At 34.8% G+C, this 17,496-nt stretch overlaps 2 protein-coding genes across 5 annotated transcripts; one reads left to right on the top strand and one right to left on the bottom strand.

Annotated features, from left to right (window-relative positions):
• Window positions 1-592: 592 nt before the first annotated feature.
• Window positions 593-9,451, top strand: CYL1 (alpha-N-acetylglucosaminidase family / NAGLU family). Of its 4 annotated transcripts, XM_022914370.2 has the most exons (19): window positions 593-964; window positions 1,152-1,225; window positions 1,583-1,794; window positions 2,051-2,172; window positions 2,315-2,400; window positions 2,963-3,057; window positions 3,222-3,303; window positions 3,748-3,854; window positions 4,413-4,443; window positions 4,551-4,668; window positions 5,451-5,501; window positions 5,921-6,030; window positions 6,152-6,254; window positions 6,554-6,652; window positions 6,946-7,056; window positions 7,275-7,522; window positions 8,188-8,425; window positions 8,877-8,955; window positions 9,040-9,451. In XM_022914370.2, the coding sequence occupies exons 1-19, from the start codon at window positions 734-736 to the stop codon at window positions 9,279-9,281; spliced, it is 2,439 nt and encodes an 812-aa protein (XP_022770105.1). In that variant the 5' UTR covers window positions 593-733; the 3' UTR covers window positions 9,282-9,451. The 4 variants fall into 4 exon arrangements, with proteins under 4 accessions (XP_022770105.1, XP_022770106.1, XP_022770108.1 ...); XM_022914371.2 differs by lacking the exon at window positions 1,152-1,225; XM_022914373.2 differs by lacking the exons at window positions 1,152-1,225; window positions 1,583-1,794.
• Window positions 9,452-9,608: 157 nt separating this feature from the next.
• Window positions 9,609-16,410, bottom strand: LOC111313692 (polyamine oxidase 1-like). The gene is made up of 10 exons (XM_022914374.2): window positions 16,262-16,410; window positions 15,829-16,078; window positions 15,524-15,652; window positions 15,344-15,405; window positions 14,859-15,013; window positions 13,403-13,546; window positions 12,022-12,171; window positions 10,870-11,124; window positions 10,248-10,329; window positions 9,609-10,148 (listed from the first exon to the last, which is right to left on the bottom strand). Exons 1-10 carry the CDS (start codon window positions 16,311-16,313, stop codon window positions 9,952-9,954), a joined length of 1,476 nt encoding a protein of 491 aa, XP_022770109.1. The 5' UTR covers window positions 16,314-16,410; the 3' UTR covers window positions 9,609-9,951.
• Window positions 16,411-17,496: the final 1,086 nt, after the last annotated feature.

Here is a 17,496-nt window from a genome sequence, read left to right as displayed (position 1 = left end):
GCATTGACTGACGTTTTGGGCAAAGTGCGTGGTGCCGCCCAGAGGGGTCCCTTCTGGGTCTGTTAATACGTTCATCATGCTCTTCCCCATTCCGTTTCCACCTCCATTTTTTTTTTTTTTTTGAGGTTTGCTGTAAACAATTTGGAGGCTTTGGGAGGTAGGTTTAGGAGGATTTAGGGATTTTGGTTTCTGCAAAATTGGGAACGGATATTGGGATTTTTTAGGGCTTTGGTGGTAGGCCGTGGTGAGATCCACTGGAAGTGGCTGCGGCTGACCTAAGGCGGCTATATGTTAGCCCTTTGCTTTTAACCTTAAAATAATGATTTTCAGACATGTTTAATTGATTTAATTTTTACTACCATCGTTGATTTTACATATCGTCTTCATTATGAACCGTCGACTACGTAATTTTGTCAAGTTACATTAAAAATAGATTAGAAACTAAAAATTACTAAATTATATAAAAAAGAACACAGTATTTTAGCCTTAAGATGAGTGCCACAAGTAGTGTTAAAACGACAGCACGTAACAAACACGACACTCGTGTCAGTCTTATCAGTTGTTTTGTTTTGGGATTTGACTTTTTCCCGTTGGACTCGTTTAATTGTCCCTTGACCTTCACGCCTTAACAAGATCCGCCGTAAACCAAGACCGCGGCGGTGAAGGTGAAGGCGAAGCCTTGTTAATTTGGAAGGGTTGACCGTGGCCATCAGAATTCTGAAGAATCCCCAGAATGAAAGTCATCATTGCTAATTGCCTTTTCCATGTACTAGTAATTATCTTCATCTTGTTTCTAGCAAGACTGCCGCACTCCTTTTCAACAACCGAAGCAGTAGAGCCTATACTAACAAGGTTAGATTCTAAGCGCTCATCTCCATTTGTTCAAGAATCAGCCGCTAAAGCCGTTTTGGGAAGATTGCTCCCTACCCATCTTCACAGTTTTCACTTTCAGATTGTCTCCAAGGTACTATTTCAACTGAGTTTGATTTGCTTGTTGCTGTTGTTGTTACTTTATTCGTTTTCGGTAAGCCGACTTAAACGAAAAATCGGTTCTTGGCTTCTTAAAGGGAAAATTAGTATAATTGCAACCTTATATGTTGTTCTTCTTGTTACTATCTTTGATATTTAGTGTTTTCACTTCCAATTATCAGGACGTTTGTGGTGGACAAAGTTGTTTTTTGATAGAAAATTACTATGGCTCTAACGAAGATCGACCCGAGATAATGTATGTAAAAGTCAGTTCTTGTTTAAGATTATAGTTTCATCATTATTGAGTGTGAGGGTGCATATCTTCTTATGCCTATGTGCACTGTATTGATCAGAAACTTCCAGGACTTGATGGGTTAAAAGATTTTTCCTTTAACTTTAAGCATGCCTAATTTTCTTTTAGTTCATTTTAGGCAAAAAATTTCTCAATTTTGACTGGTAATCATAGCCTGCAGCATGGATAATGTTATTCCTTAGTGTACCGATAAGACAAAGGATATTAGATTGTCTTCTTTTCTTCATTTCGCTTCAGTTTAAGAGGACAGGGAAATGTTTACTGTTTTGGCGTTTTTGTTACTGTTTCTTCCTATTTCAGAATTAAAGGTAGCACAGCTGTTGAAATTGTATCTGGCCTTCACTGGTATATTAAATATTTCTGTGGTGCTCATGTATCTTGGGACAAGACTGGTGGGATGCAGATAGCCTCTGTTCCCAAGCCAGGGTCGTTGCCCCTTGTTAAAGATGGTGGTGTGCTGATCCAACGGCCAGTACCATGGAACTATTACCAAAATGTTGTTACTTCTAGTTGTAAGTATGGAATCTTTGTTCCTGTTTTTGCTGTTTGCTATTTGTTTGCTTAACAGCATATGGTTTGAACACGGCATGGTTGGAGTGTCATTTTAGTGTAATATTATTTTAGTTATATTTCTAGTGTAGTTTTAGTTACAGTATAACTAAGAAGTGATTGAAACTGAGAACACAACAATATAAACAAATATATAGTTTTAGATATTGCATGATGTTGGTTGAATAAATTACTCCCCTATCACAATGTTCCCTGCAGATTCATATGTTTGGTGGGATTGGGAAAGATGGGAGAAAGAGATAGACTGGATGGCTCTTCAAGGAATCAACCTGCCTTTGGCATTTACAGGACAAGAAGCCATTTGGCAGAAAGTTTTTATGGTGAAGAACTTTTAATGTTATTAAGAATATTTTTATGCCCATATAGATAACCACCTTATCAGTTTTCTCTTGTGTTAATATAATCTGTGCATAACAGACTCAATTCATTTTATATCAATGAGGATTGGCTTCTATTTTCTAGGGTTTTAATATTAGCATGGAAGATTTGAATGATTTCTTTGGTGGACCTGCTTTCCTTGCTTGGGCTCGCATGGGAAATTTACATGGGTAGGTAAACACAATTTGTTTTACTGTCATCCTATTTCTCAAATACAATGAATGCAAATAGAAATTACTGTTGAAGTTGCCAGTTCTATATTTCATATTTGAGTAGACACATTGAATTTACAATTTTCACATAAGAAACAATAATCCTTGTGGGTTATTAGTTGTTTGATTATGCAAACTGGAAAGGGTTTGAGTGAAACTATACCCACCTAGAGAAACTAAGGTATAAACCAATTCTAGCTGTCACCAAAAACGGGTTATGTAAGCAATTAATCTTCATAGTGAATGAGTGTTCTATTTATTGTCCCCACTTTTAAGGTATTTCAAATTATTCTTATTATGTTCAACTTATACACTAGCCAATTACAAGAGATAATCATGATAATATGGGGTTCAAAAAATTCTTGTAATCACAAATAGAATCATAATATTTGGTGCAAGGAAAATGCTGTGTTTTATTGAACTTTTTTGAATTGTGGATATGACACTTTGTAATTTCTGTTGTTCGTTATACTTATCTTCTGCTCTTGGATTGTTGGACCTAAGATTTATTTTATCACAGGTGGGGTGGTCCTTTATCAAAAAACTGGTTGAACCAGCAATTAGTTTTACAAAAGAAGATTCTATCTCGGATGTTAGAGCTAGGCATGACTCCAGGTGCAGTTAATTTTTTTATAGAACTTATTATGTTTCCATTAGCAATGTTCATGTCACTTTGTGTATGTCTATGTTGTTTAAGCTGGTAAGTACCATGTGGTTTCATTATTGTTTTACAATGTAGCTGATAAATTGTAATGTTTTCCAATTTCCATCTATTCTAGTGCTTCCGTCGTTCTCTGGGAATGTTCCAGCAGCTTTGAAGACAATTTTTCCTTCAGCAAATATAACCAGACTAGGGGACTGGTACTTAATTTTCTCATTCCTGAGAACATATTATGAATTAATGATAGCATTCCTTATGAGTTTCACATAAAAAAAAAAAAGCTATTGTGGAAACTGAATGTATATTGAAAAACTGCTTATCTACAATTATACAAGAATCTTAGGTTTATATACAACTAACTAGAGGTTAAACTAGGAAACTAAATCTTCCTTAATTCTAGGGATACAAATACTTAATTCTAGAGATACAAATATAAATATACAGATTACAAGATTACAACCAGCTGTAAATAAGTGTTTTCCCACAGCTATGAATTGTTATTATTGTTGTAATTATTTTGGACCATACATCATGCACTGAAACAATCATATTTGATGCTTATTGCAATCTTGAAGTGTGAACCTTCTCTATTTATGTATTAAAAGCATGAGTTTGCAATTCTTTTTTTTTTTTACCCATATTAGGAACACTGTGGATGGTGATCCCCGTTGGTGCTGTACTTATCTCTTGAATCCTTCTGATCCTTTATTTGTTGAGATTGGAGAGGCTTTTATCCAGCAGCAAATTAAAGGTCTGCTCATCTGGAAGTGTTTACTTGGATTAACCTTGTATTTTCTTAGTCATTAGTATTATAATGTTTAAAAGAACATTCAGCATTTGAGAATTAAAATGATTGGAACCATTTTTCTTTCAAAATAAATGGAAAGGTATATAAAAAATCTTAATGTTCTACTACATGATTCTGCCTTAGAATGCTGGATTAAAATAAGAAGGGGATTAGTTTTATACCAGGTAAAACTCTAAACTCTCCTCAATATATCTGGAATAAAGTGAAACCAGCAAAGCAGGATAGTACCTTTACTGAGATTTAGGTGTGTTTGTGCACACAGCACATGAATGTGAGGTAGCACATGAGCATGTATATATTGGCTTCATTTGTGGAAAGTATGAAAAGAGGGGTACTGAAAAGAAAAAGTAAGCCCTTTTATGACTGAATTGATAACACATTTTATGTTTCTGCTAACATAATATATATTCGTAAAAGCTCTGTGGTTAAATATGAGCATTGTACCTCTTCTTAATGTGTTGATTATTTTGATTGGGTTTGCATTGTCTTCATCTACTTCAGAATACGGTGATGTGACGGACATCTACAACTGGTAATTTGTCTCAGTTGTTGGATCTTTTTTGCCTTTTTTTCGTTTTTTACTCTGCACTTTGTATTGTGCTTGTGATATCGAATAAATACATGTTATCAAAACTGCAGTGACACATTCAATGAAAATTCCCCACCTACAAATGACCCGACATATATCTCTTCACTTGGTGCTGCTTTGTACAAAGCAATGTCTAAAGGTGACAAGGATGCTGTGTGGCTGATGCAAGTACGATCTTTTATTCTATTTCTTCTTTGTGAACTTTTTGTCATATTTCCATAAAATGACTTAATGTTAGGATCCTAGACAATTGTTGTTTCACCTAACATACATGATCAGGCCTTTTTTTTTGGGTATTAATATGTAATGTGTATTAGGCTGATAAGAAATTTTGCATGACCATTGAGTTGGTATAATAATAATTTGAAAATGACAATAACATTAAGAAACAACACGAACAAGCTAAGTGAGTTGCCCTTAAATATGCATCTCGGTGCTTATCAAATTCCAGCCATCAAATATACCATCCAAATGGTTGCAGAGTTTCTGTTGTTGCAAATAGATGAATCTCAAGACACTCATTATCCTCTCGTAGAGCTTGTCCATTGTTGGTCATGATATAAAATAAACAATCTCTTTTGGAGATATTTCTCAAGGTGGGGACTTAATAGATAGAAATTTGCATCTTCAAAGTAGCCCTGCAAGGAGGCCACGCTTTTTGTATTTGTTTGGGAACAATAAAATGGTAGTGTTCTTTGTCAACATGAACTGTTTCACATCATTTAATAGAAGATTCTGTTTGACATATTTAGGTAATAACTGCTGAAAATTATATTCTTTACATAAAAATTGGACAAGAATCTCAGGTAGATCCTAATTTGTCATATGAATATCTGCCTTGCATGATCATTAAACTATATGTCTTAACCATACAAGGTCAGATTAAGTTTGCTCCTACAATGTATCTTTTCTCAGTTAAATCATTACTATATTATTCTACCAATGTGCAGGGTTGGCTTTTCTACTCAGACTCACATTTCTGGAAGCCACCCCAAATGAAGGTATATATGTACCTGGGACAATAGTTTGTAGCTAGCATATTTTGTTCTTATGTTGTTATTGTTATGGAAGTGGATTAAATAATTTTGGGAGGTTATGAAAGGTTTTATTCCTTTTAATAATATAAACTATTCAGCTGTTTTGGTAAGTGTTATCCTTTCTTAAAATTATAAAGTGAAGGCCTATGCAAGCTGTTTTAGAAACTGTTGTTTGGAGTTTTAGGTACTTGGACAACCTTAAAATGGCATAAATCATTACAAAACTGTAGAATGCCCAATAGATGACAAAGAAAGAAGTCATGTATCCAGTTTTGAAACCATTTGGTACATTAACATGCTTAGGAAATAGTACTTTTGGATCATACTATAAGTGCTAGTCATTTTGTCGAGTTATGTTGATCTAAATCTGGTGATATTTGCAGGCACTTTTACATTCTGTTCCACAAGGGAAAATGATTGTTCTTGATTTATTTGCTGATGTCAAACCAATATGGGAAGTTTCCTCTCAATTTTATGGCACTCCTTATATTTGGTAATTCTCTCATCATTTTCTTGTGCAATTTCATGGCATCCTGTAACCATTAGCAAGATGCTTAGCTTTCAAAATATCTTTCCATATCCATTTCACAATGTGTTGAATATATCTTTATCAGGTGTCTATTGCATAATTTTGGAGGAAATATTGAAATGTACGGCACATTGGATGCAATTTCTTCAGGTCCAATTGATGCTCACATCAGTAAAAATTCAACCATGGTATGCAGAGGATTTTGTGTTTGTTCATCTTTTAATTATTTCTAGAAACTAACATTTCAACTATTTAAAAATTTTAGGATCAGAATGTCTTAGGAAAATAGTTTTAGACAATGCAACCTGATGGTATTAGTTAAAAGAGTCATATAACATCTCTGTATAAACCTTACAGGCGATGCCAACTTTTCCCTATTCTTTATAACTTATTTTTTGCATATGACTTTTATGTGTATAATATATGAAGTTCTGGTACTTTTATAAAACAGTTTCCATCCTGGAACTTATTATGATGTATTATGTAGGTTGGCGTTGGCATGTGCATGGAAGGGATAGAGCAAAATCCGGTTGTTTATGAGTTAATGTCTGAAATGGCATTTCGAAAGGAAAAAGTTCAAGTTCTGGTAATTGCACTGCTTTAACTTCTTTTCAAATGCTTGAAGTACATTTTGTTTCATAACTTAAAAGTGATGGAACTTTCTTCTTTTTCCTCCTTATTCTTGTTAAGATAAAGTCCATTATGTTCCAAGTTACAAGTGACAGACACAGACACACACAAACACGAGGTGTTAATTCTATAATTGCGAAGCATCATTGAGGATCATGACATTATTGAGATGCATGCGGTGATTGTACTCTAATGTTTCTTTTTAATTGCTGAGGCTGTCTGGCCAAAATCTAACTTCTTGCTTTGTAGGAATGGCTGAAGACCTACACCCGTAGACGTTATGGTAAATCAATTCAACAAATTGAAGATGCCTGGGAAATATTGTATCACACAGTTTACAATTGTACCGATGGAATCGCTGTATGTTTCAATAAACTGATGAGCTGTAAATTTCTCTCTCATATTACTTCCCTGTATAAGAAAGTCTTAATGTAAATAGATCTAATTGTTGCACTGTATTATGGAATTATTTAATATGCTCTAGGAATATATTTCCTAACTGCTAACTTTAACTTCTGAGTTTGTAATAAAGGACATTCTCTCACCCTAGTAGGAGCTAATGTTACCTCTTCCTGCAGGACCATAACACTGATTTTATAGTTAAATTCCCAGATTGGGATCCATCAACAGATTCTGGATCTCAAACATCAAAGCTAGACAATATGCATATGCTTCCCACAGTAACTGGAAGCAGAAGATTCTTATTTCAAGAAACTAGCTGGGATCTGCCTCAAGCACATTTGTGGTATTCTAATCAAGAGGTTGTAAAGGCTTTAAAGCTCTTCCTTGCAGCTGGAAATGGTTTAGCTGGGAGCCTCACATATAGGTTAATTATTTTTTCATATTTTCTTCTCTTCAAAGTTATTATCAAAAGCCAAATATTAAAGCAGCTTCAAATTTCTAAAATAGTTTTGTACTGCATGCCAGTTTTGCTAATCTGTCTCTACTATTGTCTGTTAAAAAACCTGTGGCTAATATTTGTTCCTTGATTCTAGTCAATCTTTAGCAAGAGTTCCTTCCCCGCCTCCCCCCACCCACACACACACAGCGTGCCTTTCTGTGAGGAGATTTTACTCATCAACTTGAACAATGAAGAAGAAAATGTAGATACATGCTTAGATGGTATTTAAGTACAGAATAAATTTGCTCAGCTTATTTGAATTAAGCTGTTGAAGTGACAAGCATTCAGTAACAACCTAACAATTTGAACGGTGAGGAACTTGAAGGAACATCTTTCCCATACATTTCAGCTACCTCTTATGGTGTATGCAGTTGAGCTTCAGTCTTGTTAGCATTTGAAGTCTTTCTATCTAGCATCAAGTCGCATCTGGTCCATTAATGGAACTCTTTGTCATATTCATGCTGATGACATCCTACTCAAATTAATTGATATTGAGAGAGTAACGGATTTATGATGCATCCTAGAAGTAGATGAAGAGAAGGTAAAAGATAAATAAGAATTATGTCTACTTATGCGTGGTCTTTTGACAGATATGACTTGGTTGACTTAACACGTCAAGCATTGTCAAAGCTAGCAAACCAAGTATATTTGGATGCAGTGAATGCTTTTCGAAGGAAGGATGTTAAAGCTTTGAATGATCACAGCCAGAAGTTTATTCAACTAATAAAGGATATTGATATACTACTTGCCGCCGATGACAACTTTCTGCTTGGAACATGGCTTGAAAGTGCAAAAATGTTGGCAGAAAATCCAAGTGAGATGAGACAGGTGTGAACAAATATTTTCCTCATTGTTTTGTTACTTTAAAAGCTTTAGTAATTAGTCGGGGATGATAGGGTACCTATTCATTCGTCGTATTGCACAGTATCTTGCTTGTTGAATAGGAAAGCTGCACTTGAGTTTCCATGATTCTTATCTGTTTACATCGAACTGTCTTCTGTTAAAACAGAAGATTTCCTTTTCATGTTTCCAGATTTTATATTAAAATTTTCTTATTTCCCTATTCATTCTACATTAATACTATTGTTCCATTCTGATTGTATTTCTGCAACATAAATATCTGGTAAACATAGTGAGAATTAGGCTAGTATTTGGCCAGCAAACAATGTTTTGGAGAGATGAATCAGAGATGGGTGCTGGATTAATCAGATGTACTGATATGTCTAGCATTTTCAGTGGTGTGCAAGGCTCATGAATTTATATTCACTCTCTGTGGCAGTATGAATGGAATGCTAGAACGCAAGTGACAATGTGGTATGATACCACAACAACCAATCAGAGCAAGCTTCATGATTATGGTAATGTGAAACAAATTGTACCAACTAATATATTTGAAGCTTTATTACTGCTTTAAAACTAAATCTTTTCTTTGTCCTGATTAGCAAACAAATTTTGGAGTGGACTGCTGAAAGAGTACTATCTGCCACGAGCTGCAAGCTATTTTAGTCATTTGTCAAAAAGCTTGAGGAAAAATGAGAGTTTCAAATTGGTGGAATGGAGGAAAGAATGGGTATCATTCTCAAATAAATGGCAATCAGGCGTAGAACAGTATCCAGTGAAGGCCAAAGGAGATTTCGTTGTTATTGCTAAATCATTATTTGAAAGATACTTTGGTTCATCATAGTTTGATCATCAAGTTGTAAATAACTATGTTCAAGACTCCCTTGATATGGAAGGCCCTTCAAATTTTTATTTCTTTTTTTAATCAAACTTCCATGATCTTTGTGTCTATGCTGGGGGAGATCATGGATAAATACAATGAATAAAAAATCCTTCCCTACCCCATTTTTACCACTCTGGTTTAGTACAGGTGGCAATGATCTATCTGTGTAATGTAGTAAGTCAAAATTGTATGCCAGCTGCACTACTATTGGCATGATGACGATTCCATAACTTTTATGGTCGAGAGAGGAATTAAAAATCTAATCAAAGGTTTTCCCAAGATAATCAATGAAAATTAAGAAAGCAAAGGGTTCTCTTATAATTAACATTAAGTACAATTAGAATCTACTGTGTCATTCCTTCCTTTTTCTTTTTTCTTTTTCTTTTTTATTCTCCTATCATTTCTCATCCAAATCTCTTGAACAACTGATACATGGATGCATTTCGCAGGGTAAACTGGGTTTTTTGCCTAAATCCCAAAGCCAGCTGCTCTCTGAAGACGTCCTTCTCCCTTTTTCTTTCTTTCAATAACGTATTGTACATTGTTGATGTTGTTAAGGGGCAGATGTACACTTGGATCCAAACCCATTTTTCCATCCCTCTCATTCGTCATCAAAGTGAGGTTCATATAGTCATAATATTGCTTCGGGAATTCCAAGCTTGCCGCTAAGATATAATTGTGTAGGAACATCACATTTGTGGAGACCTGAGACTGCATCCGTCTGCGTCAAAGTTAATGACCCCGTCAATGCTAGCAAGAAACTTTGATTATCATTTTTTCTATCATCCTTTCGTTTTTCTTCCAATAAAGCTTTACTTGTGTCGATACCTGTAACATTCTCAAAACAAACATTAGCAAAATGTTAAACTTGGCCAGACAATAGGGTTTAATAATTTCTTGAATCAGTTAAATATCCTCTATCCTCACCTGCAAGGTATCCACCATGCACATAACCATTAAATCTTTCACTTGTGTGTTCACCAGTAAAGAAAATGCGTCCAACTGGGGCCTGAAGGTAACCAAAAAAACAAAAAAAAAACAATCACACAGTTAAATCATGATTGAATATTCTAATGCTGCTTTGCATTATGAGGTTATTTTAAGCATCCAAGGTAAAAGATTTTGCTTTATGTGTTCTCTGGATCATGGATAAAATAACCTTCCAAAACCGCATTACGACCAGTAGAAAACCAGAGCATGAGATAAATGGATCTTCTCTCTCTCTCTATCTCATATATATATATATATATATATAATGTTAAATTCTTTCTTGTGTGTGATTTGAGGATTGGTGGAATTATATATATATATATATATAATTCCACCAATCCTCAAATCACACACAAGAAAGAATTTAACATTCTTTAACAGTCCATCTTATTTCAGGACAGTCAATTATTCACTGAACCAATTAGAGTTTTTTGAATCATTTTCATATCATGCCTTGAATATTACTTATAGAACTACAGCTGCTATGCCTGGGAGATTAAAATTCAGAATATCAAACACAGAGTAGAATTTGATACTACAAGTAAATACTATGAGTTACCTTAATATCATTAACAACTTGGTTATTAGAGATTATGGGGTAGTTGCTGTAGCTGCCACGCTGGAACCTGTTATTCCACCAGCGGGGAACTAGTATATCAGTGGCATTAGGTATGTCGGGCCCAAACATGTCCCTAAGCACACCCATAGCTTCCTTCAACGTCTCTTCATCGGATTGAGCTTCCACACGTTTTGATTCACCATTCGTCAATGTTACAACCAAAATATTCGAACCAGGATATGCATTCTCCATGTGCTGATGACATAGCAACAGATTAGCAGCCAATTTGGATGGATTCAAGGTGTAGTTAAAAATGAATGGGATAACAGTCTCTCATGCATGCATAAAGATGTAGGATTCTCCTTCAAAATGGTATAAAGTATCTTTTTTATTAATCATTGTACAAGTAAAGAATCTACATCGAAAAAACTAACACAATAAGATAAAAGGCAGTGTGATTCCATATTGCCTCCACTAGAGGCCCACATATTATCATTAAAAAAGGTTCAGTTTTCTTCGAAATCAAGCAAGAAAAGTAATTTATGATTTGGTGGGCATCAAAGCTGATACAACATAACAGGAGACCTGCTACAATTCTCTAGCAGTTGGTAATCTCTACAAGGAAAATAACAAATATTTTCATAAATTTCTTTTAGCTGAAGAAGTTGCCCCCAAAACTTGATTTTAAGGTTATATTTATATGTGTGATAATACAAATAGCATTGTCGTATTATCACAAATCCATAGTATAAGTCATCACACTTTGACATATCATGTAGGCTGCTAGGTTGTTAAATGTTAATTATATATAGTACCTAACAGATAAGACAACAAAAAAAGTTAACCACCAACCTAATAACAAATTAATACTATATGCCAGTAATTATTGAAATCTGTATTTAGCGGCTATGCATAATCATTTGCATAGCATTATAGCATTGCCGTTTATGGAGAAAAACGGGGTTTTTGTTACATGATAAATAGAGCAGCGTAGGATCAAGGGCAGCGCATGCCACATAGCATTCATTCAAAATAGTAAGAAAAATGAATATTGAATTTTCATTATACTAAATTGGCTGCAAGAACAAGAGGATTGGTCAGATCAAACTTAAAAGGTAGCTAGCAACGAAGGAAAATAACGATTAAACTAACCTGCCAAAACGTGTAATAGCCTCTCCGCTCGTGAGCATAGATGAAGAACTCTTTCTCAGGCCCACAAGGCCAGAACTTATACGGAAACTTGAGGAAGATCTTTGTATACACCATCACATCACATTTCTTTATGGCTTCCGTTTTCCACCTCTGTTATCATTTCACTTTTTTCTTGATATTAATATTAAAGAAAAATTAAATTTATGGTAATCAAAGGAAATTTTACACGATTAAGCAGTCTTAAGCCCAGGGACCACTACAAAAAATAATTGCATGGGGTATAATAAGGAAAACCATAGTGCGAGAAATCCATAGGAAGCTCTTTCTAATCTCATTATGTGTCAAGCGTAAATGGTGGATTTTGCCTTTTCATTTTTCTTTTAAGTGGTCTATTAAATAGCCAAATTACGAATTTCGCTGTAACAGACAACATCCATAATTGACAAGCACAGATAAAGGCATTTCTTCCCAGGCTCCTACCTCCTAACCACATTATCAACACCTTAATCCTACATATTAAACACATGAATTTGAAACTCATACTAAACAAACTCAAATATTTTCTAATGGTGTTTTTCACGTTCTCGAACTAGTTTCACTTCTACTACACATCACCACCAATCATGGGGATGAATGATGACTACTGTTCTGCTCCTAATGGCTAGGTCTAAACTTTGGCTTACCTGCTCAGAAAAAATGCTTAAATAATGGGTTGACCCTGTGAGTGAAATAGGCCACAACTGTCGTACATAACTAAGTTTTTAAGAAAGCTAACTATGAAGCCGAAGTTATCCAGGAAAATCATGTTAAGGCTTTGAAGTCCACATTCTAACATTGCTAAGACTAGCCTGTTTAATTAGTAGATATAAGAACCATTATTTCAAAGAAAATGAAACGCAACTGTTGCACTTTATTTTAATAGCAAATTATCACCCCCACACCGTGCACGTGTTGTACTCAAAACGAAAAAAAAATCTCAAAGCCAGAAAAGAGCTAATCACATGAGCCTATGGGTTAAAAATCTGTGGATCATCGCGCAACCCGTGGTCTTAGCATATAATAAAAGCACCTCGAAAATATATATCCCTTTCATCATCACCCACCAGCAAGCAAACTCAATTTAATACAGGTAAGTTGCTAGAACCATGAATTCTGACTCTTTTTAACTTTGTAATATTTAATGTTGTGGCCCACTCCTTTAAAAAATCAGGAAAACAATTTCGCAACTCCCATCTATGGGGACCCATAGCCTAGGGTTCTTATCCTATCGCACTATTCCTTAATATTTATTCTATCCTATTGCATTCAACGGTCGAGATCTTCCTATTAATGCAGATAATGAACAAGTGCTTATAGAAATACAAGATTTTAAGATACGTACGGGCAACGGTGGCCTGAAGGAAATGAGGTCGCTTTGGAGAACACCAATGCTAGCAGACAGAATCACGTAGTTGGCTTCGTAAATGCAACCATCCTCTGTTATCACCTTGACGCCGTTTCTCGAGTGCTGTAATTCCCTGACAACCTGCCCCAAATCCAGGCACAAAGAAACATCATCAGCGACTTAATTATATGATACTAGCAAACAGGAACTGATTAGTTAATTGAATTTAAAAAAAAAAATTGTGAGTAGGAGAAGTCCAAGGTAACAATCAACAAGTCTCAGATTCTGAGAAGGCAAAGCAAGAAAACCTGTGCAGTTCAGATGTTAGAAGCAGAAAGGAAAGATTTATTTAAGGAGGTACATGGAGCCCCATGCGCCCATTACCCATTATGGGATGTTTCTAAAAGGCGCCGTGGATAGTAGGGAAAATTTCATCTAAAAAAAAAGAATAGTAGGGAAAAAAAAAGGAAACGGGTCATTGATGTCTGACTTTAGAGTAATCGAGGTAATGAAGACAACAACATATTAAATGAAGAAAATGACAAGACTCTCTATTTGCATGTTCTTATGTGAGTTTGATAAGACAACTCAACTCCTGGCTGTTGTTCTCTGGTCATTGGGAACAGTGTGCAGGATAGTGGAAAATTGGGGAATTTGGGGCCCTATTGATTGATGATAGTGTGGTAAAAGTGCCTGAAAGGTTTTAGACTTTGAGCTGAATTCTTGGCTATATGATTGAAATGAGAAAATATAAGGTAAAATAATGCCCTGTTTAAAAATTTCATAGCTTTGCATCATTGAAAATTGAAATTGTTCAAAGTTGGGAACAGACCCAACAACTGAGGTTAACTAATTATTTTCTTGTTTTCAACCATTGATGATATCATTAGAGTGATGGAAAAGAAGAGTTCAAACAACCAAAAAAATCCAATATTTTCAACGAGAAAAATATATTAGGATTAGTATTAAAGACTGATGAGTGATGGGCAATGGTCTACGTCTCTACGATCATGATGATGATAGCAAGAAAGTAGAGAAAAGCAATATAATTAATTAATGAAAGTAATCACTAAAAAATAGAAACCAGAAACAGTTGACCCTCCATACTGACAAAAAAGGTGTATCTAAGAAATAATAATAATAAACAAAGGTTAAAATAGCTTTCAGTAAACGTCATTATCTACAAACTCCCAAAAGTGGGTCAATCAATCTTAACAACAAAAAGAAAGCTGTGCATGCATACAAAACAGAGCTTCAGAATTTTTTTCACTCTTTCTGCCTTTTTTTTTCTTTCTGAATTTATTATCTCATTGCCCTCTGTTCCTTTATCTTCATCCCATGATTTAAAAAAAAAAAAAACCCAAAAAACCATATCATATGAACTAAAAAATTGATTAAAAAAAGTAAAAGATGAAAGGTGAAGCAAAAGAAATCAAAGAGTTGGATTTTATACCTTGTTGAGTTTGAGGCGATTGTCCAGGATTTTACCCTCCGAGGTAATCAGAAAATCCTCAGCCATTTTATACAGTAAATACTCGTAGCCTCTTTCATCTGCCACCAAAAACTCTCTTTCCCCAAAATCTACGTATGTTGATATTGGCTCCACCTCTGTATGCTAAAACAACAATCATTAGCCAAAACTAAATAAATAAACAAAGAGAGATATTTTATGCTCTGTTCCATGTGCAAGTAAAAGACGAAATTTGTGTAATAGAAATTTCTTATGGCACTATCATTCTTATTTGGATTTTTTTCTTTTTTGTTATGATTACAAATTACTGTCAGGAGCCAGGTCAAGATTTTTAGCATATTTCTCACGAAGCAAAAGCAATCCAAAATTCCGAATGCACGGACCATAACTTAAATATCTTCATTTGCATTAATTGACTTTTCTTAGCATCCAAACAGGTAAAAACAAAAATGAGGTGTGGAACTTGCCTGCCATCTCAAAATCGTGTAATATGAAGTCAATTGCGAGCTCTATTGGCGTCTTTGGTGTTCTAAAAAATCCACAAATGAAAACCAAAAATTAATTCCTTGACACCTACTTGGGAAAAAAATACCACTATTAGTAAATTAGTAATCGATAATTAAGAGATTATCATATTTTCTTCTTACAAAGATAACTCGGTTCTATTGGAGGCATCGTCGACACAGTTTGCCTCTAGGTCCCTTAGTTTCTGAATCGCTGAGTCAACCGCTTTCTTGTACGAGTCTGCAGCGATTCCACTCGGAAATATCTTGCCGCTGCAACTCATTCATAAAATATTCAACTTTAATTCATATGGCACACAGAATTTTATTTCTTTTTTTTTTCCTCGAAAAACAGAGATTCTAAAGAAAATGACAATTTACGCCGGCGACTCCTAAATGTCCACACGGCTAAATAAAATAGTAAAAAATTCCGGGTTTTGGATTCGGACCTCCGATCATAAATGTTGTAGCGAGCATTGCTGTAGTCAGAGAAGCAGGTTCGGAGGCCGAACCGTGCGGCTATCTCCCAAACCGGGTTGGACTCTTTGCCACCTACACCGGCGATCCAACCCGCTCCAAGCTCCACTGACACCCCTCCAAACTTTTCTTTCCGGATCCTACCTCCAATTCTGTCGGACGCTTCCAAGATCAGCAAATCCTCAATTCCGTTCTCCGCCAAAACCTTCGCCGCCGATATTCCTAACCAGAATTTAAAAATCATCAATTTAAAAATATAATTGCTGGTTGAGAACAATCTTTTTCACATTATTAACTCATATAAAACATGTAATATATATATATATATATATATATATATCCAAATGTTTGCTCGTTAAAAAGGATAAATGTGTTGTTTGGTTAGATTGTTTTTATTTTACCGACCGGAGACGCCGGCGCCGATGATGATGACAGAGGAGCTAGAAGGGGAATCCATTTGAGAAAGAGAGAAACAAAGATGGGAAGGGAAGGAATGTGTGTTTGTGTTTTGAGTCGTGTTATAAGTCTGCTGGCGAGAAGGCAGAAATAGCGGGAGTCGTTTTATTTATAGGGGCTTTTTTTCATTTTATTTTTAATCCACTTTTTTAAATTCTACTATATTATCAAGAAATAAAATAAAATAAAGAATTTGCTTTCTGGATTATTGCAACTGTTCAAGTTGTAATATAAGTTTGTGATGGTAGTCTGATCTGATCGAATTTCTTCTACTAATTGACGAGGAGGACTTGACTGAGGCGTCCTCCACAGGAATTAGGACATATTGGTCATTTCAGTGAGCTGGATTTTTTTTTCCCAATATAATGAAAAAATTTTGCCGCGCTATGCCGTGGTAAAATTTTTATTTGAATATCTAAAATATTTATATTTTTTATATATTTATTTTTATACATATTTAGAGGCAGATTCACAGGAGTTGGTAGTATTTATGGACATCTTTTAAAATTAAAAATAATAAATTAATTTGAAAATTTTTTGAACACTCAATTTTTTATAAAAATAAAATTAACAATATAATAAAATTGCAAATAAAGAAAGAAGTTGGTTTTTCATGTTCGCCAGCATTCACGATGAGTAAATATAAAGTAATTTTGCATCTTAATTTGATCAATCTGTTGCCTATTAATATTTATATAGTCAATAATAAATTAATGAATATATATATATGTACATATCATCGTATTTCAGTAAATGAAGAAATAGAAAATTCATATGCTATTGATAATGAATATAAATGTGGTCCAATATTTGTTAAGAGAAGAATATACGTACAGAGAATATGTCTTTAAAATGGCACTGAAAATATTTAAGGAGCTAGGTGGGCAAGTAACTAGGCATTGAGATTGGTTGGGGACGGTGACAGCAAAGATTACCAGGCCAGGCCATGGATATATTTGTCAAGTAATTAAGATGGGTATTGTAGCTTGCAGCCAGGTCCGCAGCCAAACTGGAAGGAGGAGGCCATGTATCAGCTTATCTATCATCAAGTGGCCCTGTCACTACAAACTCCAGATTGGCTAGACTCTGTAATTACGTGTATCATAATTGTTATGTTTTTTCTATGAATAAAAACATATGCCATCATCATAAATTCATGCTGGTTTTGGATAATTACGCATTTT

The sequence above is a fragment of the Durio zibethinus genome, chromosome 23, assembly GCF_047325235.1.
Source record: "Durio zibethinus cultivar Kanyao isolate XHJ-2024 chromosome 23, ASM4732523v1, whole genome shotgun sequence".
In the NCBI taxonomy this organism is placed as follows: Eukaryota; Viridiplantae; Streptophyta; class Magnoliopsida; order Malvales; family Malvaceae; genus Durio; species Durio zibethinus.
Note: the sequence above shows the minus strand (reverse complement) of the source record. Positions and strands in the feature narration are given on the sequence as shown.

What these genes read in the sequence shown, in the direction of transcription:
- CYL1 (XM_022914370.2), top strand. Translation starts at nt 734, where the DNA reads ATGAAAGTCATCATTGCTAATTGCCTTTTCCATGTACTAGTAATTATC. An exon ending in GGAAGCCACCCCAAATGAAG is followed by an intron (nt 5,502 to 5,920) that starts GTATATATGTAC and finishes TGATATTTGCAG; the next exon opens with GCACTTTTACATTCTGTTCC. An exon ending in ATTGTACCGATGGAATCGCT is followed by an intron (nt 7,057 to 7,274) that starts GTATGTTTCAAT and finishes CTCTTCCTGCAG; the next exon opens with GACCATAACACTGATTTTAT.
- LOC111313692 (XM_022914374.2), bottom strand. Translation starts at nt 16,313, where the DNA reads ATGGATTCCCCTTCTAGCTCCTCTGTCATCATCATCGGCGCCGGCGTC. An exon ending in CCTTCAGGCCACCGTTGCCC is followed by an intron (nt 12,172 to 13,402) that starts GTACGTATCTTA and finishes AAATGATAACAG; the next exon opens with AGGTGGAAAACGGAAGCCAT. An exon ending in GCTATTACACGTTTTGGCAG is followed by an intron (nt 11,125 to 12,021) that starts GTTAGTTTAATC and finishes CTATGTCATCAG; the next exon opens with CACATGGAGAATGCATATCC.